This window comes from Alnus glutinosa, chromosome 3 (assembly GCF_958979055.1).
Source record: "Alnus glutinosa chromosome 3, dhAlnGlut1.1, whole genome shotgun sequence".
Taxonomy (NCBI): domain Eukaryota; kingdom Viridiplantae; phylum Streptophyta; class Magnoliopsida; order Fagales; family Betulaceae; genus Alnus; species Alnus glutinosa.
In genome coordinates this window covers 1,428,651-1,444,313 of record NC_084888.1, presented here as the reverse complement: position 1 = coordinate 1,444,313, position 15,663 = coordinate 1,428,651, and the positions used below count along the sequence as shown (strand labels likewise).

The window sequence follows — 15,663 nt, the reverse complement described above, 5'->3', positions numbered from 1 at the left end:
AATCAACAACTCTATACTTATATGAAGGATAATAAAACATTAAAACCCCTTAAAGTTTACTAGATAGCTTATAAAATATCCGCTGGTTGTCCTTGAATCTAATTTCCTTAGGCGAGGATTTATAAATCCCCTCTTTAGCAAGGCAACCCTATATGTGTAAATAATTTTAAACTTGACTTCCATTTATTTCATAAAAGGTGTCTTAAGGACAACCTTAAATGGAATCTTGTTTAACATATACACAACGGTCTTCAAAGCTTTACTCTATGAGGGTAATAACAGATTAATATTACTAATCATTTCCTCTTTTGTGTGTACCTACCTTAATACTCTATGTCTATATTAGATCTTATGATCTTCATATTGTTTCTCTTCTTCTTTCTTATAGGTATTGAAAGCATTCAATACCCCAGCTTTAATATTTAGAAGATAGAAATACATAAACTTTATATGGTCATCACTAAAAGAGATATAAATATCTCTGACCATTTAGGCAATGAGTAGAAAAAAGTTAACACATTTCAATGTACATGATCTCAAGAATCTCAAAAGGCTCTCTTTGGCACTTTTAGTGGTCTTGCTGGTACGCTTTCCCTTATGCAATCCACACAAGTATCAAAGTCAGTAAATTACCGACTTTTATTTTTTGTATGGAGATATATTTCAATCTCCAAAGTCATAACAAGAGCATTTTTAAATTCTCAAATACTCTACTTTACGTCAACATTAGTATGCAGAAACAAACAAATAATTTTGTTTCAAAAATTGGGATGTAGGTCAATTTTAAATAGACTTTAAATAAACCCCAACCAATATTCCACCCAAAAAATAAGAAAAATTTCAAGTTTAAAATAAAATTGAATTTTTTTTTTTAACAAACCAAACTAGAAAATAAATTTCTAAAAGATTATGGAATATAAATAATTTTTGAGATAAAAAATATAACTGAATCTCAAAATTAACCTATAGATCCCAACAACCTCAAATTATAAACACGTGTTATTCACTTTAAAAATATCTGCATTTGTGTTGACAATGTGGATTGTTAAACCATAATCAATCCACAACATATTTGAATGAGTCACTACAAGAGATTCACGACATACTAGATATACGAGATTATCTTTATTTTAAGTCATTTCTTTTACTTCATGCAATCTTTCTTTATATGTTCTTAATTTTTCTTATTGCATGAGAAATAGGTATCTTGATTGCCATAATACTTTATTGGCACCTTATTCTCATGCTTTAAGTGTTGGACATGATTGCATTTATTGGTCATTCCTTTGACATGAGTAATCATGTGAACACTTTATGAATTCTCTCATATCCTTGAACACACATGGTTAGAAGTTTATTTACTAACCATTTATCCTTATGTGTGTTACAAGACAAAATTCTACACTTAGAAGAGAGAATTCAAAAATTGAAATAGACCAATAATGACTTAAAAAATCTCAATCTTTAAGGACTTAAGCTAAACTACAATATCCTTCATTCCCATAATGGAATTAGAAATACTCAAATGAAAAAGTATATTAATCTTTTTCAATATTACCATAAGGTATTGGAATATAAAACTACCAAAGTAGAGTAATATGAATAGCTGCAAAAACCAAGAAAATAAACACTTTAATGCTATGAATTAACTTTATTTTAAATTAGCTAATGCCAATTTAAATAGTAAATTTCAACCTACCTGTGGGCAAAGGTTGCATTACGTATGAAATTTACTCTTTATTAATAAGACTAATAAATTTAAATATTAATAAATAAAATTCTCCGTACTTGTGGGCAACCGAGAGAAATTTTACTTTCAATACTAAATTTGTATCTTATTCTAATTAAGTCATAAAAATAAAAACTTCCCTGTGGGGATAGGTAATTAAATTTATGAATTAATTATAAGACGATGTTAGCTTTATTTTAAATTAGCCAATGCCAATTTAAATAGTAAATTTCAACCTACATGTGGGTGAATGTTGCATCATGCATGAAATTTACTCTTTATCAATAAGACCAAAAAATTTAAATATTGATAAATAAAATTCTTCGTACCTGTGAGCAACCGAGAGAAATTTTACTTTCAATACTAAATTTGTTATCTTATTCCAATTAAGTCATAAAAATAAAAACTTCCATGTGGAGATAAGTAATTAAATTTATGAATTAATTACAAAACGATGTTAATTTTTCTATATGAAGTTCATGTGTATGATCTTTATGCAATTATTATAAAATTGAGAAGATGTAGCTCTCCCAAAATCATAATAATCAATCTGCAATTTATGAACATCTAACAAAATTCTTTATGATGTTCATATGTGTAATTCTGATGTAATTATCATTAAAAATTGAGATGCTGTGGCTCTCCCAAAATCATAATGATAATTGCGACTTCATTAACATCTAACAACTTTATAGATGCCCACTAAATAGCCCCAGGAATATAACAAACCAATACCTAAATGGGGTAAACAGCATTTTTCAAAGTGCAACCAGGTGAGTTCCCAGGAAAGTGAGGGGGGTCACTTGGACACACTTAAATCCCAAGACTTTCCTAACCAGAACTTTTCTAGACATTGTATTCTTCGATATTACTGTAAATACACCAACGTATATGGTATTGTTAATTATTCTTAGGTCTAGGCATCAAGTAATTTATATTTAAACAATATAAATTCAACAATTAAAATATATTTCTCAATTCATGTATTAAAGAAACAATAATTTTAATACACAGTACTGTAAATAATAAAGGAAATAAAACTTTAATAAGAAAACATAAAACCATGCATAGCTGAATGGTTTGAAGCTTGGCACTTTATGGACATGAAGGTTCCAAGTTCTAACCCCATATAAGCCATTCCTTTTATTTTCTTGAATGGGCTACTACTGTATTGGGCTGATGGGTCTCTTTATAGGGCTGGGTCAAACCCACTTAACTGAGCCAGGCTTATGGGTCAATGTATAGGGCTAGCCCAAACCGGGTTAGCCCACTTAAATAGGCCTCCTTCTCTTTTTTTTTTTAAAAAAAAAAGAAAAAAGAAAAAAGAATGGGTTTCTTCTGGCTCGGGTCAGCCCGATACCCGACCTGAAATTACATATATGCTGACCCGACCTGAATTTCCTGATGGGTTGAAACCCTACCCTGATGCCTTATCCCCTTGACCCGAAAATTGAAAACCCTAGCTGATAAAATTGCAGCAGCCGCCGCCTCTTCCTCCTTCTTCTTCCCCATCTGCCAGCAGCCTACCTTATGCAGCGGCCACGAAGCCGCTGCTCAGCAGCAACGGCGACCCCTTCTAGGTCCCCGTTTACTCAGAAATCTGGCGGCCCGTAAGGGTCGCCAGTTTCGGTGACGGGGAGAGTCCGCTTCAGCGGCCTCTCCTCCTTACACGGACTACGCCGGCCATTACGGGCTGGCGCCTACTGCCTATCGGGGAAGAGAAAGGGGGAGGAAAACAGGCAATGGTTACAAGATGGGTTTTACGGTGAATTCGCGAGTATCACAGCAAAACCTTGTGAGTTTTGCAGTGTAATAACCAATGAATATCATGCTTTTCAGTATTTTCACAAGCAATTTCCTCCCTACTGTTTCACGACAAATCATGTTTTACAGTGTGCAAGTGTATAGATACAAAAAAAAAAAAAAAAAATCTCTTTAGGCACAGATGCAGTTTTTCACAAAAACGGACGGTATAAACAAATGGAAAATACCCTTAAACCCAAATGTTTTGTCAACCATATGTGAACAGTAAATATGATTAAAAGAAAACTATGTTCACAAAACAATGTGTAAACGACTGTACATGAACAATAAACAACGAACTATGTTCACAGAAATTATGAATTCAATAAAAAACTCAATGCTGAGCAAAATAGCATAGAGGTTGCTCTGATACCACATGTTAGAAATAATCAACATATTACTTAAACTAACATGCGCAGCGGAAAACGAATAAGACAGGATTCAGGCTTACCTCTAGCCATATTTGCTCAAGCCTTTCCACGATTTATCTGAAGAACAAAAATAAAATTATCTGAGGGATCTTCTAGCTTTTGCCTATGACTGTATTGTCGTACTGATGGTGTACACAAGCTATTAATTTATAGGATTGGTCAGGGACCCTCAAATATGGTAAGTACCGTATTGTTCCTCCCATCAAGGAAACAATATTATTAATTAATTTTAAATCAATTAAACGATTCCATTACGGTAATCTAAATTAATTAAATTACCTAACCGTAATACCGTATATTATATTTATAATAAATATAATAAACACTGTATATGTGGCATATAGGCCATATATGGAGACAATATCTAACAGGTACATCTTTAATTTATATGAGATATGATAAGTTTACAATTTTTATGTAACTTTTGTACAATTTTAATAACTTTTTTGAAAATTAACCATTAGATATTTAAGACACACATATAGAAAAATAGATACAATGATTAGTTTGAAAAAAAAAATTGTTAGAGTTGTATAGAAGTTGTAAATGTATTACATATCTTTTTTTTTACGGTCAATTCAAATTAAATCATCACTTATCTCAAAAGTTTAAGATCCAAAAAAATAGGAGGGAGTTGCACAGTGGATAAGATCGTGGAAACAAAAGTCCAAGCCGCCAATTCACTTGGAGATCAGGTTGGAATTTTTGTCCCTGGCCTCAACGTAATTTGGAGCCTCCAAGTTAGATTTAGATTTTTCGGATAATTATATTTAGTAGATATTTTTAGCAACTCAATCTTATTTATTATATCAACCGGTGCTGTAGCCTATATTTATTCATATTTTGAAAAGAGAAACATATTTTTATATCTCTATATTTTCAGTAAATCTTTTTTAAAAAAAAAAAAATTAATTATTGGATCTGATTGATTTTTTAAAGCAGAAAATACGTATGAGAGATATACATGTAACAAGTATCTTTTGAAAATAATAACCGTTAATATGGTAAAATCTCATCCATTGAATTACAAACCAACATTAGTTAAGATTTGAAGAAATCTAGTGGATAGAATAACCTACATATGAATTCTAATAAATCCTAAGCTAAGTAAGCAATTCAATCCAGACTGGATGAATGGAAAGATCGAACGACTTGTGACAAATGGATGAATACAAATATATATATATATAGGCAACCAAATCCAGCTATAGTTTTCCCATACTAGCTACAGCTATAAAGAGGGAGAGCCTTTGGAAATTGCCATTCCCCCTCATATATATTCCCTTTTAATTTCTTTGCCAGGACAAAGGCCTCCAATATTTTCATTCCAACCCTCTCTCTTTATTCATTTGCCTATCCGACCAGCTTCAATGGGGGAGATAGTGGGGAAGGGTAATGGAGAAAAGTTGAACAAGTATGCTCTTTCCTGTACCATAGTTATCTCTATGATCTCCATAATATTTGGTTATGGTGAGTTCTCTCTCGCTGCTGATTGATGCTAATATATATTCAGTACTGCTCATCAGACTACTTCTCTCTAGTGGTCGGACCACAACTATGATGTCTTTTAATCAAAACCAAAGTTTTCCATCATCACATGCAACGACAATATAATCACGTTTTCTTTAATATTTGTCCATATTATTTATTATAGATTAATATTGAAATATTAATTATTCTCCTTCTTGGATATTCAGATACTGGTGTTATGAGTGGTGCCATGTTATTCATAGAAGAAGATCTCAAAATCAACGACATCCAAGTGGGAGTCCTCGCCGGAATCCTAAACCTATGCGCCTTGGTGGGTTCCCTAATAGCCGGGAGAATTTCAGATTACATTGGTCGTCGTTATACAATTGTTTTAGCCGCCAATGTTTTCATGGTTGGCTCGGTTCTGATGGGGTATTCCCCGACCTATCCGGTACTACTAACCGGAAGGTGCATTGCTGGGATTGGCGTGGGATTTGCACTTATGATTGCACCTGTTTACACTGCGGAGATTTCGCCTCCTAAATCCCGCGGCCTCCTCACCTCCCTGCCGGACATGGCCATCAGCTTTGGCATCTTACTTGGCTATATCTCAAACTACTTCTTCGCCAAATTGACTTTGAAGCTTGGATGGAGGCTGATGCTTGGTGTTGCAGCAATCCCTTCGCTTGCCTTGGCTATAGGCATCATGAAAATGCCAGAGTCTCCCAGGTGGCTTGCAATGAAAGGCCGTCTAGGTAATGTTAAATCTCTACTTATGAGATTGATGAATTTAATTAATCATTTACTTTATATTCCAACTTAATTTCCCTCATGTATGAAAATAATTACAAATACTAGCAACAGTTTAGGTGACAGTCTTCGGTGATAGTGTTCGACTTGACTTGAATTTTTGAACTTTAAAATATACTCGAGGTGCGAGTGAAATATTTAATTGAAATGAAAAATAAATAAATTAAGAGCATCGGATACTATGACAAATCATTATATCACTATTTTTTCTAACAGGTGAAGCAAAGAAAATGTTGATGAAAATATCCAGTAGTAAAGAAGAAGCCGAGATGCGGTTCCAGGACATCAAAAGTGCAGTTGGGATCGATGAAAACTGCACAGACAATGTTGTCAAGCTTTCCAAAGAGGCTCAGGGCGGAGGGGCTTGGAAAGAGCTGTTGATAAGGCCTACACCTGCTGTCCGCTGGATTTTATTCGCAGCAATCGGACTTCATTTCTTTGACCATGCAACGGGCATTGAGGCGATTGTGTTGTACAGTCCAAGAATCTTCAAGGCAGCTGGAGTCCACGACAAGGGAAAGCTCTTGCTTGCAACTGTTGGGGTAGGCCTTACGAAGACTCTGTTTATATTTGTGGCTACATTTCTTCTCGACAAAGTTGGAAGGAAGCCGCTATTAATGATAGGCACAATGGGTATGGTTATAGCCCTAGCAGTGCTAGGTTTTGCCCTTACCATGGTGGAGCACTCAAAAGAGAAGCTGATGTGGGCGCTGATCCTCAGCATTGTTTCTGTCTATACATTTGTTGCTTTCTTTTCTATGGGAATTGGGCCTATCGCGTGGGTGTATCTCTCCGAGATATTCCCCCTCAGGGTGAGGGCGCTCGGCGTTGGCATTGGGGTGGCTGTGAATCGTGTCATGAATGCCTCGGTTTCCTTTTCTTTCATTCCAATTTACAAAGCAATTACAATCGGAGGGGCCGCCTTCATGTTTGCTGGCTTTGGCGTGTTGTCTTTGGTGTTCTTCTATTTCTTCTTGCCGGAGACCAAGGGGAAGTCTTTGGAAGAGATTGAGATGCTCTTTGGCAAAACGAAGAAAGATGTTGGAATAGAAGCTCAGCCCATACGCAATCAATATTATCAATAGATGTACACAAACCATTCATATATAGAGAGCTTTGTGAGATCCCAATCAAGCTAGTATATGATATCCCATTGCTTTCTATAAGAGGCCGTTTGTGCAGAAACGTACCCTCAAATGCGTGGAGGAAGTACGTTGGTGTAGTTCGCTGCTAATTAGGTGCATGTTTTGCGACACCTTGCAACAGACTTTGTTCATGAAAGAAGTGAGATTTTCATTTTCCTAAGATGACTAATGAATCGTTACAGTCACATGGATTTTTATTTTGTGCACTTTTTTTTTTTATTATTATTTTTTTCGTATAGCCCGCTACATCCTTTCTATTAAATTACCGGTTATTTTTGAAAATTTAAATTATAAATTTAATCATCTAATTAATATTTTAATATTTCTTCCTATAGACTTTGGTAGCTAGCTAGCTTCTTCTTCTTCTTCTTCTTCTTTTTTTCCTATTCAGCCAAGGAAAAAATGGTTACAGATGGGGTTTTTCTCGTACTTGATTCGGGTGGAAGAAAGAATAGGAGACCAATCATAAATGCTTTCAAAACACAAGGTAAGAAACCACCTATTTAGCTAAACAATATACTCTAAAATTTGCATTGTGAGAAATTTTCAAAGCAGCTGGCAAATGTAAGTGGATGTCAGAAAAAATGCTAGCAAAATTTCAATAAGCAAACAAGCTAGTTCGGATCATTGATAACATAGGTCTCAGTACGAGCATCTCCGACCTTCTAAAATGAGGGAGTTGTATTCGCGGAAAGTTTTTATAAATAGCTATTTGGTATTCTCTTATCTTTATTTTTATCCTCATTTTCTTAAAATTAACTATTCAATCTGTAGGACCTAGACCTTCACCTATGTCCTAGGTCATAAAAATTTAATTATTGCTTTTCAAAAAACAAAGATAAAAAAAAATGAAATAATACAAAATAGCATTTCTCACCATTAAAAACAGCCCCACCTGGAATGGTCCATAGACCACTTGACCGCCTTTCCTCGGCACACTTTTGGGCTTCAGCCCTTCGACCAGTGGAGTCTGGCCAGCCTATTAAAAAGCAAATAAAAATAAATCACAAAATTGGTTGGGCCCTGATATAGAAAATTAATCAATCAGATCGAGCTATAAATCATGCCCATCGGTCTGGATTAGTTTACTACTCATATTAACTTTTACAAATTTAATGGTATTATTGGTATATATATATATATATATATATATATATATATTATCAGGTGTTATTTTAAAAAATTTAAATGATGCAACACCATATATTGTTAAGGATATAGATATAAATTTCTTACAAACTGATTTGTATGAAATTTCATACAACCTACATATAAAAATGACATGTGTCCTTTAAACATGTAAGAAGCACGTTTTTTTATTAGTGCTATTAAAAAAGAGTAATGCTACACATCATCCCCTTGTCCTCCTTTTGTCACCTCAAAATTGATGTGACTCTTAAAATTAGGGGTGTGCAAAACCCGCAATCCCCGCCCCGCCCCGCAGCACCCGCCCCACCCTGCCCCGCAGAGGACCGGGTTTTCAAGTTTTTTTGCGGGTTAGGGTCTTAATTTGAGAAATTTTGCGGGGCGGGGCGGGGTGCGGGTTTAGCCTTTTAAAAAATGCGGGTCCCCGCCCCGCCCCGCCCCACACCGCACAAAGGAGAAAAAAAGAAAAAATAAATAAATAAGGGGTCCACTAGCTCATTTCATTGTGTGAGAAATACAATTTTTATGGTTCAATTTCATGGGATGTTAAAGTGTACACTTTTTTATTGTATTGTTATTTGAAATAATCTTTTCATTACTTCTGAAAAAGACAAGAAAATTGATTAAATGGAATAATGAAATATTATAACTTTTTATTCTTTACATTTATTCAATTATGCTTTGTTGATGGGAGAAAATAGAAATCATGTTTCTTAGAATTTTATCTTATAATTAATAGGGCTTTTAGTTTAAAAGACTAATTCCATAGAAAATGTTCTTGAATGGAAATATGAATTTAATTTTTTATTTACAAAACCAGTATTTTTTTGAATTTTTTTTTTTTTACAAAATAAAATCAAAATTACGTAAATACCACTCAAAATACCCGCCCCGCCCCGCAATACCCGCAATCCCCGCCCTGCGCGAACCCACCCCGCAGTGATCCGCCCCGCACGGTTAGTCTTTATCAAGTGCGGTTTGCGGGTTGAAAATTTCCAACCCGCAAAGGTGCGGGGCGGGGCCAAAAAAGGCGGAAACCCGCCCCACCCCGCCCCATGCACACCCCTACTTAAAATCACCATTGAATTTTTGATATATCACTCTTGGATTTTGATCCAATGGTGATTTTAAGAGCCACATCAATTTTGGGGTGACAAAAGGAGGACAAAGGGATGATGTGTAGCATTACTCATTAAAAAAGCACGTGAGAATCACATGCTATTAAAACAGCATGTGCTTCTCACATGCCAAATGATACATATCAATCTTATATATGGGTTGTATGAAATTTCCTACAAATTGGTTTGTAAGAAATTCTTGTCCTATTGTTAGATATAGTAAAAAAGCGTGGACCATGAATTTAATTCCCTTAATTGGGCTTGTACGTAAATTAAACTAAAGGAACATATAACTAGAATTGAGCTTGATCCATCTTGATGGGCTAAGCATTCATCGAATAATGCTAGAAACCACACTTTTATTCTACCACTATCTCACTCTGCTGACGTAACAGTGTCAATCACCCATTTTTTTTTAATATATATATATATATGAAAATAAGTCTAAGAGGAATTACAAATGACCATAGATCACATACATCAGCACAGAAGGCTAAATCATTGCCCGTAGGCTATCACAGTGACTAGAGATGAAGAATCTCTACCCATTAAGTCAGGAAAATCCAGACTTAAAGCAGCTACCAACAGTAGACTGTGACCAAGATCAAGAATATACAAAATCTACAGCTATCCAAATAATAAACAAACATTACAAGGAGCAGACATTAAGCCTCTCTTGACAATGAAGCACAATCATTACAGATAAAAGAGAAGCAGATCTAGCATCCAAGCCATCAAACAGATCCCCATATTGTCTGAAAATTACAAAGTCAAACTGTAAAAAACACAAGCAGAAACACAAGTTCAGAACCGGCACAGAGAAGACAACATCCTAGTGTCGACGCGTGACTCACACGCGCCGCCCCTGGGACTCCCCTTTTGCTGTTGAACACCGGCCATCCCGAAAGCACCAACAACCAGGCTGAAAAAAGTGGAGCGTGGCCCTCACACGCAGGCCCCATCATCAGCGCGTGTAAGCCACACTCCGAGCGTAGAGGTCCGACATGGCCGAAAGTTGCAGCGGCGAAAACGGAAACTGATGGCGAGCAACTTTGAAAGGGACGTGTCACAAGATTTCCGGCGTAGCAACGTAGATCTAGCTTGAAAAGTGGCCAGAAAAACACGAATGGTCACTCCCCATAGACGACTCAAACGAAATGCTTCTGCAAAAAAAAAAAAAAAAACAAATAAACAAACTCCATAGCCCCAACAGCTAGGAGGACAACAACCTTTACCGGATCTAACTGGAAGGAACAAAAATTCCACAGCCCTAATGACTAGGACAACATTTAGCCCCACTAGAACAAGCCAGGGGGAACCAAAAGAGCCCTTAGCTCAAAAGGAGCCAAGGGTGAACACCAACCGGGAGGAGGGAGGTGTGAGGCCCCCCCCCCCCCCCCCCCCGAAGCTACAAACTTCTCACGAGCGCACTCTCACTCAAGCAAGAAGACGGAAGACTCGAGCAAAGAACCCATATATGTATATATAAGGTCAGATTGACAACGCCACATCAGCTGTATGTGATAAACGTATGGTTTCTAGCATTATTCTTACCAATTGAAATTTCAGGATAAATGCAAAATTGGTCCATGTATTTTGGAATTTTTGTTAGAATATATTAGGGATTTGATTTAAGAGATTTATTGTACGTAATTATATTGTTATCTCCTATAAATCATATTTGAAGGTAATCAAATCTGATTGATTTGATTGTAATCAATTTTGATGATAATGTGATTTGATTACTATACTTATCTATCCAAACTCTCCTATAAATAGGAGCATCATGTATTATGAAATCACCAAGAGAAATAAGAGCATAATATAGCCTTTTGGGCTTTATCATGTGGACGTACATAGATCATAGACCGAACCATATAAAATCTTTGTTCTTATTTTATTTATTTCGCTTTTCTTTTATATTTTTATAGCATTATCTTTTCTTTCAGTTTTGACTAAAAAGGTCCCTGATATTAGAAGAATTGACCAGATCCCTCTTCTTCTTTTTTTGGATGAGGACTGAATTCATTAATTTGTCACATTAGCACCCATCACTGTGTGACATGTGTCACTTATAATAATAATAAAAGGCGATTATTAAATTGTTAGGGAAAAAAAACAAAGAAAAAAGACCCAAGTACCGAATGACAAAGGCGATATGGCGAGAATGACAAAGAATCAGTTGCCCAGTGGACGAATCAAATTCTTGGATTGATTTTGCCCACACGACACCTCCAAGAAAGGAGATCAAGCCTTAATTAAGGCAAATTCGCACCCACACCACCCTCTCATTCCCATTTTCCCTCGTGGCCCCTCTTTTTCCCTCAGGGATCGAGCTGAGGCTTGAGGGAATGAGAAACTAAGGCGTACGTACGTTTAAGCCTTTGATTCTAACCCTCTCTCTCTTTTTCTCTTGCCCCCTTCTTGCCTCTCCTACCAACTCATTCTTTCAACTTCTCTCTCTCTCTCAGAGACTTACATGAGGAGACTTTGTCCGAATATTGATCGAGAAGATGGCCTCGAGACGGTTCTTGAGGTCCCTATACCAGAAGAAATGTTCACAAGCATGGGGACTAATGTAACATTACGGTGGCAAAACATGCTCACATGGATGAGAGCTCAAACTTCCGACAAATGGTCGTCGCCGGTCATCGCCGGACGCTTTAACGAGCTACGTTTCCTGCTTTACCTTGTTGGATCCCCACTAATCCCCCTTCAGGTCCAACTGGGACACTCGATCCACCGTCCTGTCAAAGATTGTTCTATTGTAAGAGTTTATCTATCTTAATTTCTTGGTTTTTTCTATCTTTTTCTGCATCATTCTGTGAACACTTTTTCCTATTGATTTACGAGGATGATATGTAATCCTCTAAAAGGATGGCTGGCTGGCATGGATCGGAGTTGTTTTTTCTTTAAATGTAACTACTTTTCTAATAAACCATATGGAAAAACCCATATATCGTGGTTGATTTCCATGCCGTTTCCCTTCTTTTCTAAATCCGGATCACCGGCAATTTGGTATCTATTTGCTAACAATTCAAGCCGTATATGTGTGAGAGTTCTTATGACGTTTACTTGTCTGAATAAGCGGACGAGCTGCCAAATATTATATGCTCAGACAGCTCATATTTATTGTCCTAATTACTAATAATTGGAGTATCAAAATTGCTTGGAATCCATATATATCGATCAGCAGCAACGGGAGGCCAACCTATAATTAATTCTCATTTCTTACAGGAAGCTTCAACGGCTAAATATATTGTTCAACAGTACACGGCAGCAACGGGAGGGCAACCGGCATTGAACTCAGTGGGAAGCATGTGTGTGACCGGGCAGGTGAAGACTAGAGCATCGGATTTTCACCAAGGGAAGTACGAGAGTATAGAGGTGAAAAAGTGCACCCAGGAGGTTGGCGGATTTGTGCTCTGGCAAAAGAATCCAGACTTGTGGTGCTTGGAGCTTGTTGTGTCCGGCTGCAAGGTGAGCTGTGGAAGCAATGGAAAGGTTTCATGGCGGCATTCCTCTAATCAACAGACGCCCATTTCAAAAGGTCCACCCAGACCCTTGCGCCGTTTTCTACAGGTATATCTATGTTATCTTCTTCTAGGACCTTGCATGTTTAGTGTGATATGTATAGATTGCCAAATGACAACTTCTAGCTAGCATAAATTATCTAAAGAACTATATATATCTATATCTCTTGAAGGAAAAATCATTTTTTTTTAAAAAAAAAAAAAAGAAGGAAAAATCATAATAATAATAATAATAAAGGGGAACTACCGAACTATGCTTGCCCTCTTCAGTCTACTATATATGCAATTCTTTAATTTGGTTAATGACAACAAAAAATAAATAAATAATGTAAGTCTTTTTAAAAAAAGAAAGCTAATCCATGCATGGCACCGCCGTGGGTTTGGTGAACCATGCATGACAACACCGTGAGTTAGAATTTTAAAAAAAAAATAAAAGATAAAATCTGGAATTCTTTAATTTTTCCCAATGACAGATTTGGTATGTCACATTAGCCTAATTGAAAAATTGAGAGCATTGCAAATGAGATGGTAAATTGAGAAAGCTAAGTGTAGTTTCCTCAAAATAAAAGAAGAGAAGAAGAATAAGAAATCATTACATTGAAAGAATAGCAAAGAAAGGACTTAGTATTTATTGTATGAAAAATGCTTGGGGTTAGTAAAATTTAATTGTTTAGTGGAATATGAAGTATATATATGCCATATATATGCACGGACACGTCAACTAATAAGTGACTTATAATGAAAATTATATGTCTCTCACCATGTATACTCTTATTATACTCTTCCCTATCAAATAGCACATTTGGGGGGGGGGATAGCACATTTGGGGGGGGGGGGGGGGGGGGGGGGAGAACGTACAACCATCCCCCCTCGACTCAGATAAAACCCAAAATTTGTCCCTGTTAGAGGAAAAGAGTAGGAAATTACTTGGTTACAAAGACAAATCTATGGGGAAATTAAGTCCAATATATATATATATATATATATGAGCAAGCTTACCCCGAATCAGAATTCCCTATAATTGTGAGAGGCCTTGATGGGATCCACTTAAGGCTCACATATCCAAACAGGTGCTTAGGCAAGTCAGAGATTCGCAACAATTTTGATGTTTGGATTGTTAAAAAAATCTTTATAGAACCCACCTGTTCAAACAAGTCTTCGGTTCTCCGCCTTCTTGCTCAATCAGGTAGGCTCCATAAAGACTTCCCCACATTTGTTGCTTAATTGCTATAAATATGAACAAAAAATTGTCAAAAATTTAGATCCGTTTTCTTAGGCAACTCCCCGAATAAGACCTATTGGGGTCTCTCACAATTGTAAAAAATTACCTACAAATCGAGCGATCAGTTTTACCGTGGTGAGTTATATATATAGCAATAACATTGTTAGAGTTTTGATTGGCAGGGATTGGACCCAAGGGCCACAGCCAACTTATTTATAGACGCAATGTGCATTGGAGAGAGACTCATAAATGATGAGGATTGCTTCATACTGAAGCTAGAGACGAGCCCAGCAGTTCGCGAGGCCCAAAGCGGTCCAAACTATGATATAATCCACCACACAATATGGGGCTACTTCAGCCAACGCTCCGGCCTCCTGATTCAGTTCGAGGACTCGAGGCTGCTCAGGATGAAAACCAAAGGGGGCGAGGACGTGTTCTGGGAGACGAGCACAGAGTCGGTGATGGAGGATTATAAATACGTTGATGGTGTAAATATTGCGCACAGCGGCAAGACCCACGTCACGGTTTTCAGATATGGGGAGCAGTCCGCTAACCACAAGAGGGAGCTGGAAGAGACGTGGAAAATCGAAGAGGTGGATTTCAACATATGGGGTTTGACAATGGAGAGCTTTCTGCCTCCTGCTGACTGCTGATAAAGAAAACAAATAAGATATAGTTGAGAACATTTATAGCCTTAAATAATGGATTTTGTAATTGAGGAGAAATAAATGAAAAAAAAAAAAAAAAAAGTGTAAATACCAGCAAATTGGGAAGCAATGCTTCTTTTATTACAAACAAATTGGAAAGACTTTTTTTTTTTTAATAAAAAAAAAAATGGAAATCAATAATTTTCTATCCACTTCAACTTTTAAGATAACCAAGTAAAAGTGACACAAAGATGTAAGATATTATGTTTTTCCGGTTGATTATTCAAATTTATTGAAATAAATAAATAAAAATAGTAGTCTTTTTTTTTTTTTTTTTTTTTTGGTGTGTGTAAATAATCGTACTCTATTTTTCAGTCGGTAGAAGAGATCAAAATTTCACCCACCTAAACGTCAAAGTCTTTCATCAAAATAATCATTTCTAGGTTTGACATTCTAATTATTAGAAAATAGAATGCTATTCTCCCTGAAAAAAAAAAAAAAAAAGAAAAAAAAGAAAAAAAAAGACGAAAGAGCGATACTTTTGCTTCAAATTATATGTAACGCAGTACAAGTATAGGTCACTTGAAAGCTGTATAGAAAAACAAATTT

The 15,663-nt window shown here is 36.2% G+C and overlaps 2 protein-coding genes across 2 annotated transcripts; both read left to right on the top strand.

Annotated features, from left to right (window-relative positions):
• The first annotated feature begins 5,333 nt into the window (after positions 1 to 5,333).
• On the top strand, positions 5,334 to 7,328 carry LOC133862579 (probable polyol transporter 6). The gene is made up of 3 exons (XM_062298418.1): positions 5,334 to 5,433; positions 5,661 to 6,188; positions 6,460 to 7,328. The coding sequence occupies exons 1-3, from the start codon at positions 5,334 to 5,336 to the stop codon at positions 7,326 to 7,328; spliced, it is 1,497 nt and encodes a 498-aa protein (XP_062154402.1).
• Positions 7,329 to 11,970: 4,642 nt separating this feature from the next.
• On the top strand, positions 11,971 to 15,118 carry LOC133862246 (uncharacterized). Its single transcript, XM_062298019.1, has 3 exons — positions 11,971 to 12,419; positions 12,890 to 13,234; positions 14,590 to 15,118. Exons 1-3 carry the CDS (start codon positions 12,132 to 12,134, stop codon positions 15,058 to 15,060), a joined length of 1,104 nt encoding a protein of 367 aa, XP_062154003.1. The 5' UTR covers positions 11,971 to 12,131; the 3' UTR covers positions 15,061 to 15,118.
• Positions 15,119 to 15,663: the final 545 nt, after the last annotated feature.

What these genes read in the sequence shown, in the direction of transcription:
- LOC133862579 (XM_062298418.1), top strand. Translation starts at nt 5,334, where the DNA reads ATGGGGGAGATAGTGGGGAAGGGTAATGGAGAAAAGTTGAACAAGTAT. An exon ending in CTCCATAATATTTGGTTATG is followed by an intron (nt 5,434 to 5,660) that starts GTGAGTTCTCTC and finishes TTGGATATTCAG; the next exon opens with ATACTGGTGTTATGAGTGGT. An exon ending in TGCAATGAAAGGCCGTCTAG is followed by an intron (nt 6,189 to 6,459) that starts GTAATGTTAAAT and finishes TTTTTCTAACAG; the next exon opens with GTGAAGCAAAGAAAATGTTG.
- LOC133862246 (XM_062298019.1), top strand. Translation starts at nt 12,132, where the DNA reads ATGAGGAGACTTTGTCCGAATATTGATCGAGAAGATGGCCTCGAGACG. An exon ending in CTGTCAAAGATTGTTCTATT is followed by an intron (nt 12,420 to 12,889) that starts GTAAGAGTTTAT and finishes CATTTCTTACAG; the next exon opens with GAAGCTTCAACGGCTAAATA. An exon ending in CCTTGCGCCGTTTTCTACAG is followed by an intron (nt 13,235 to 14,589) that starts GTATATCTATGT and finishes TTTGATTGGCAG; the next exon opens with GGATTGGACCCAAGGGCCAC.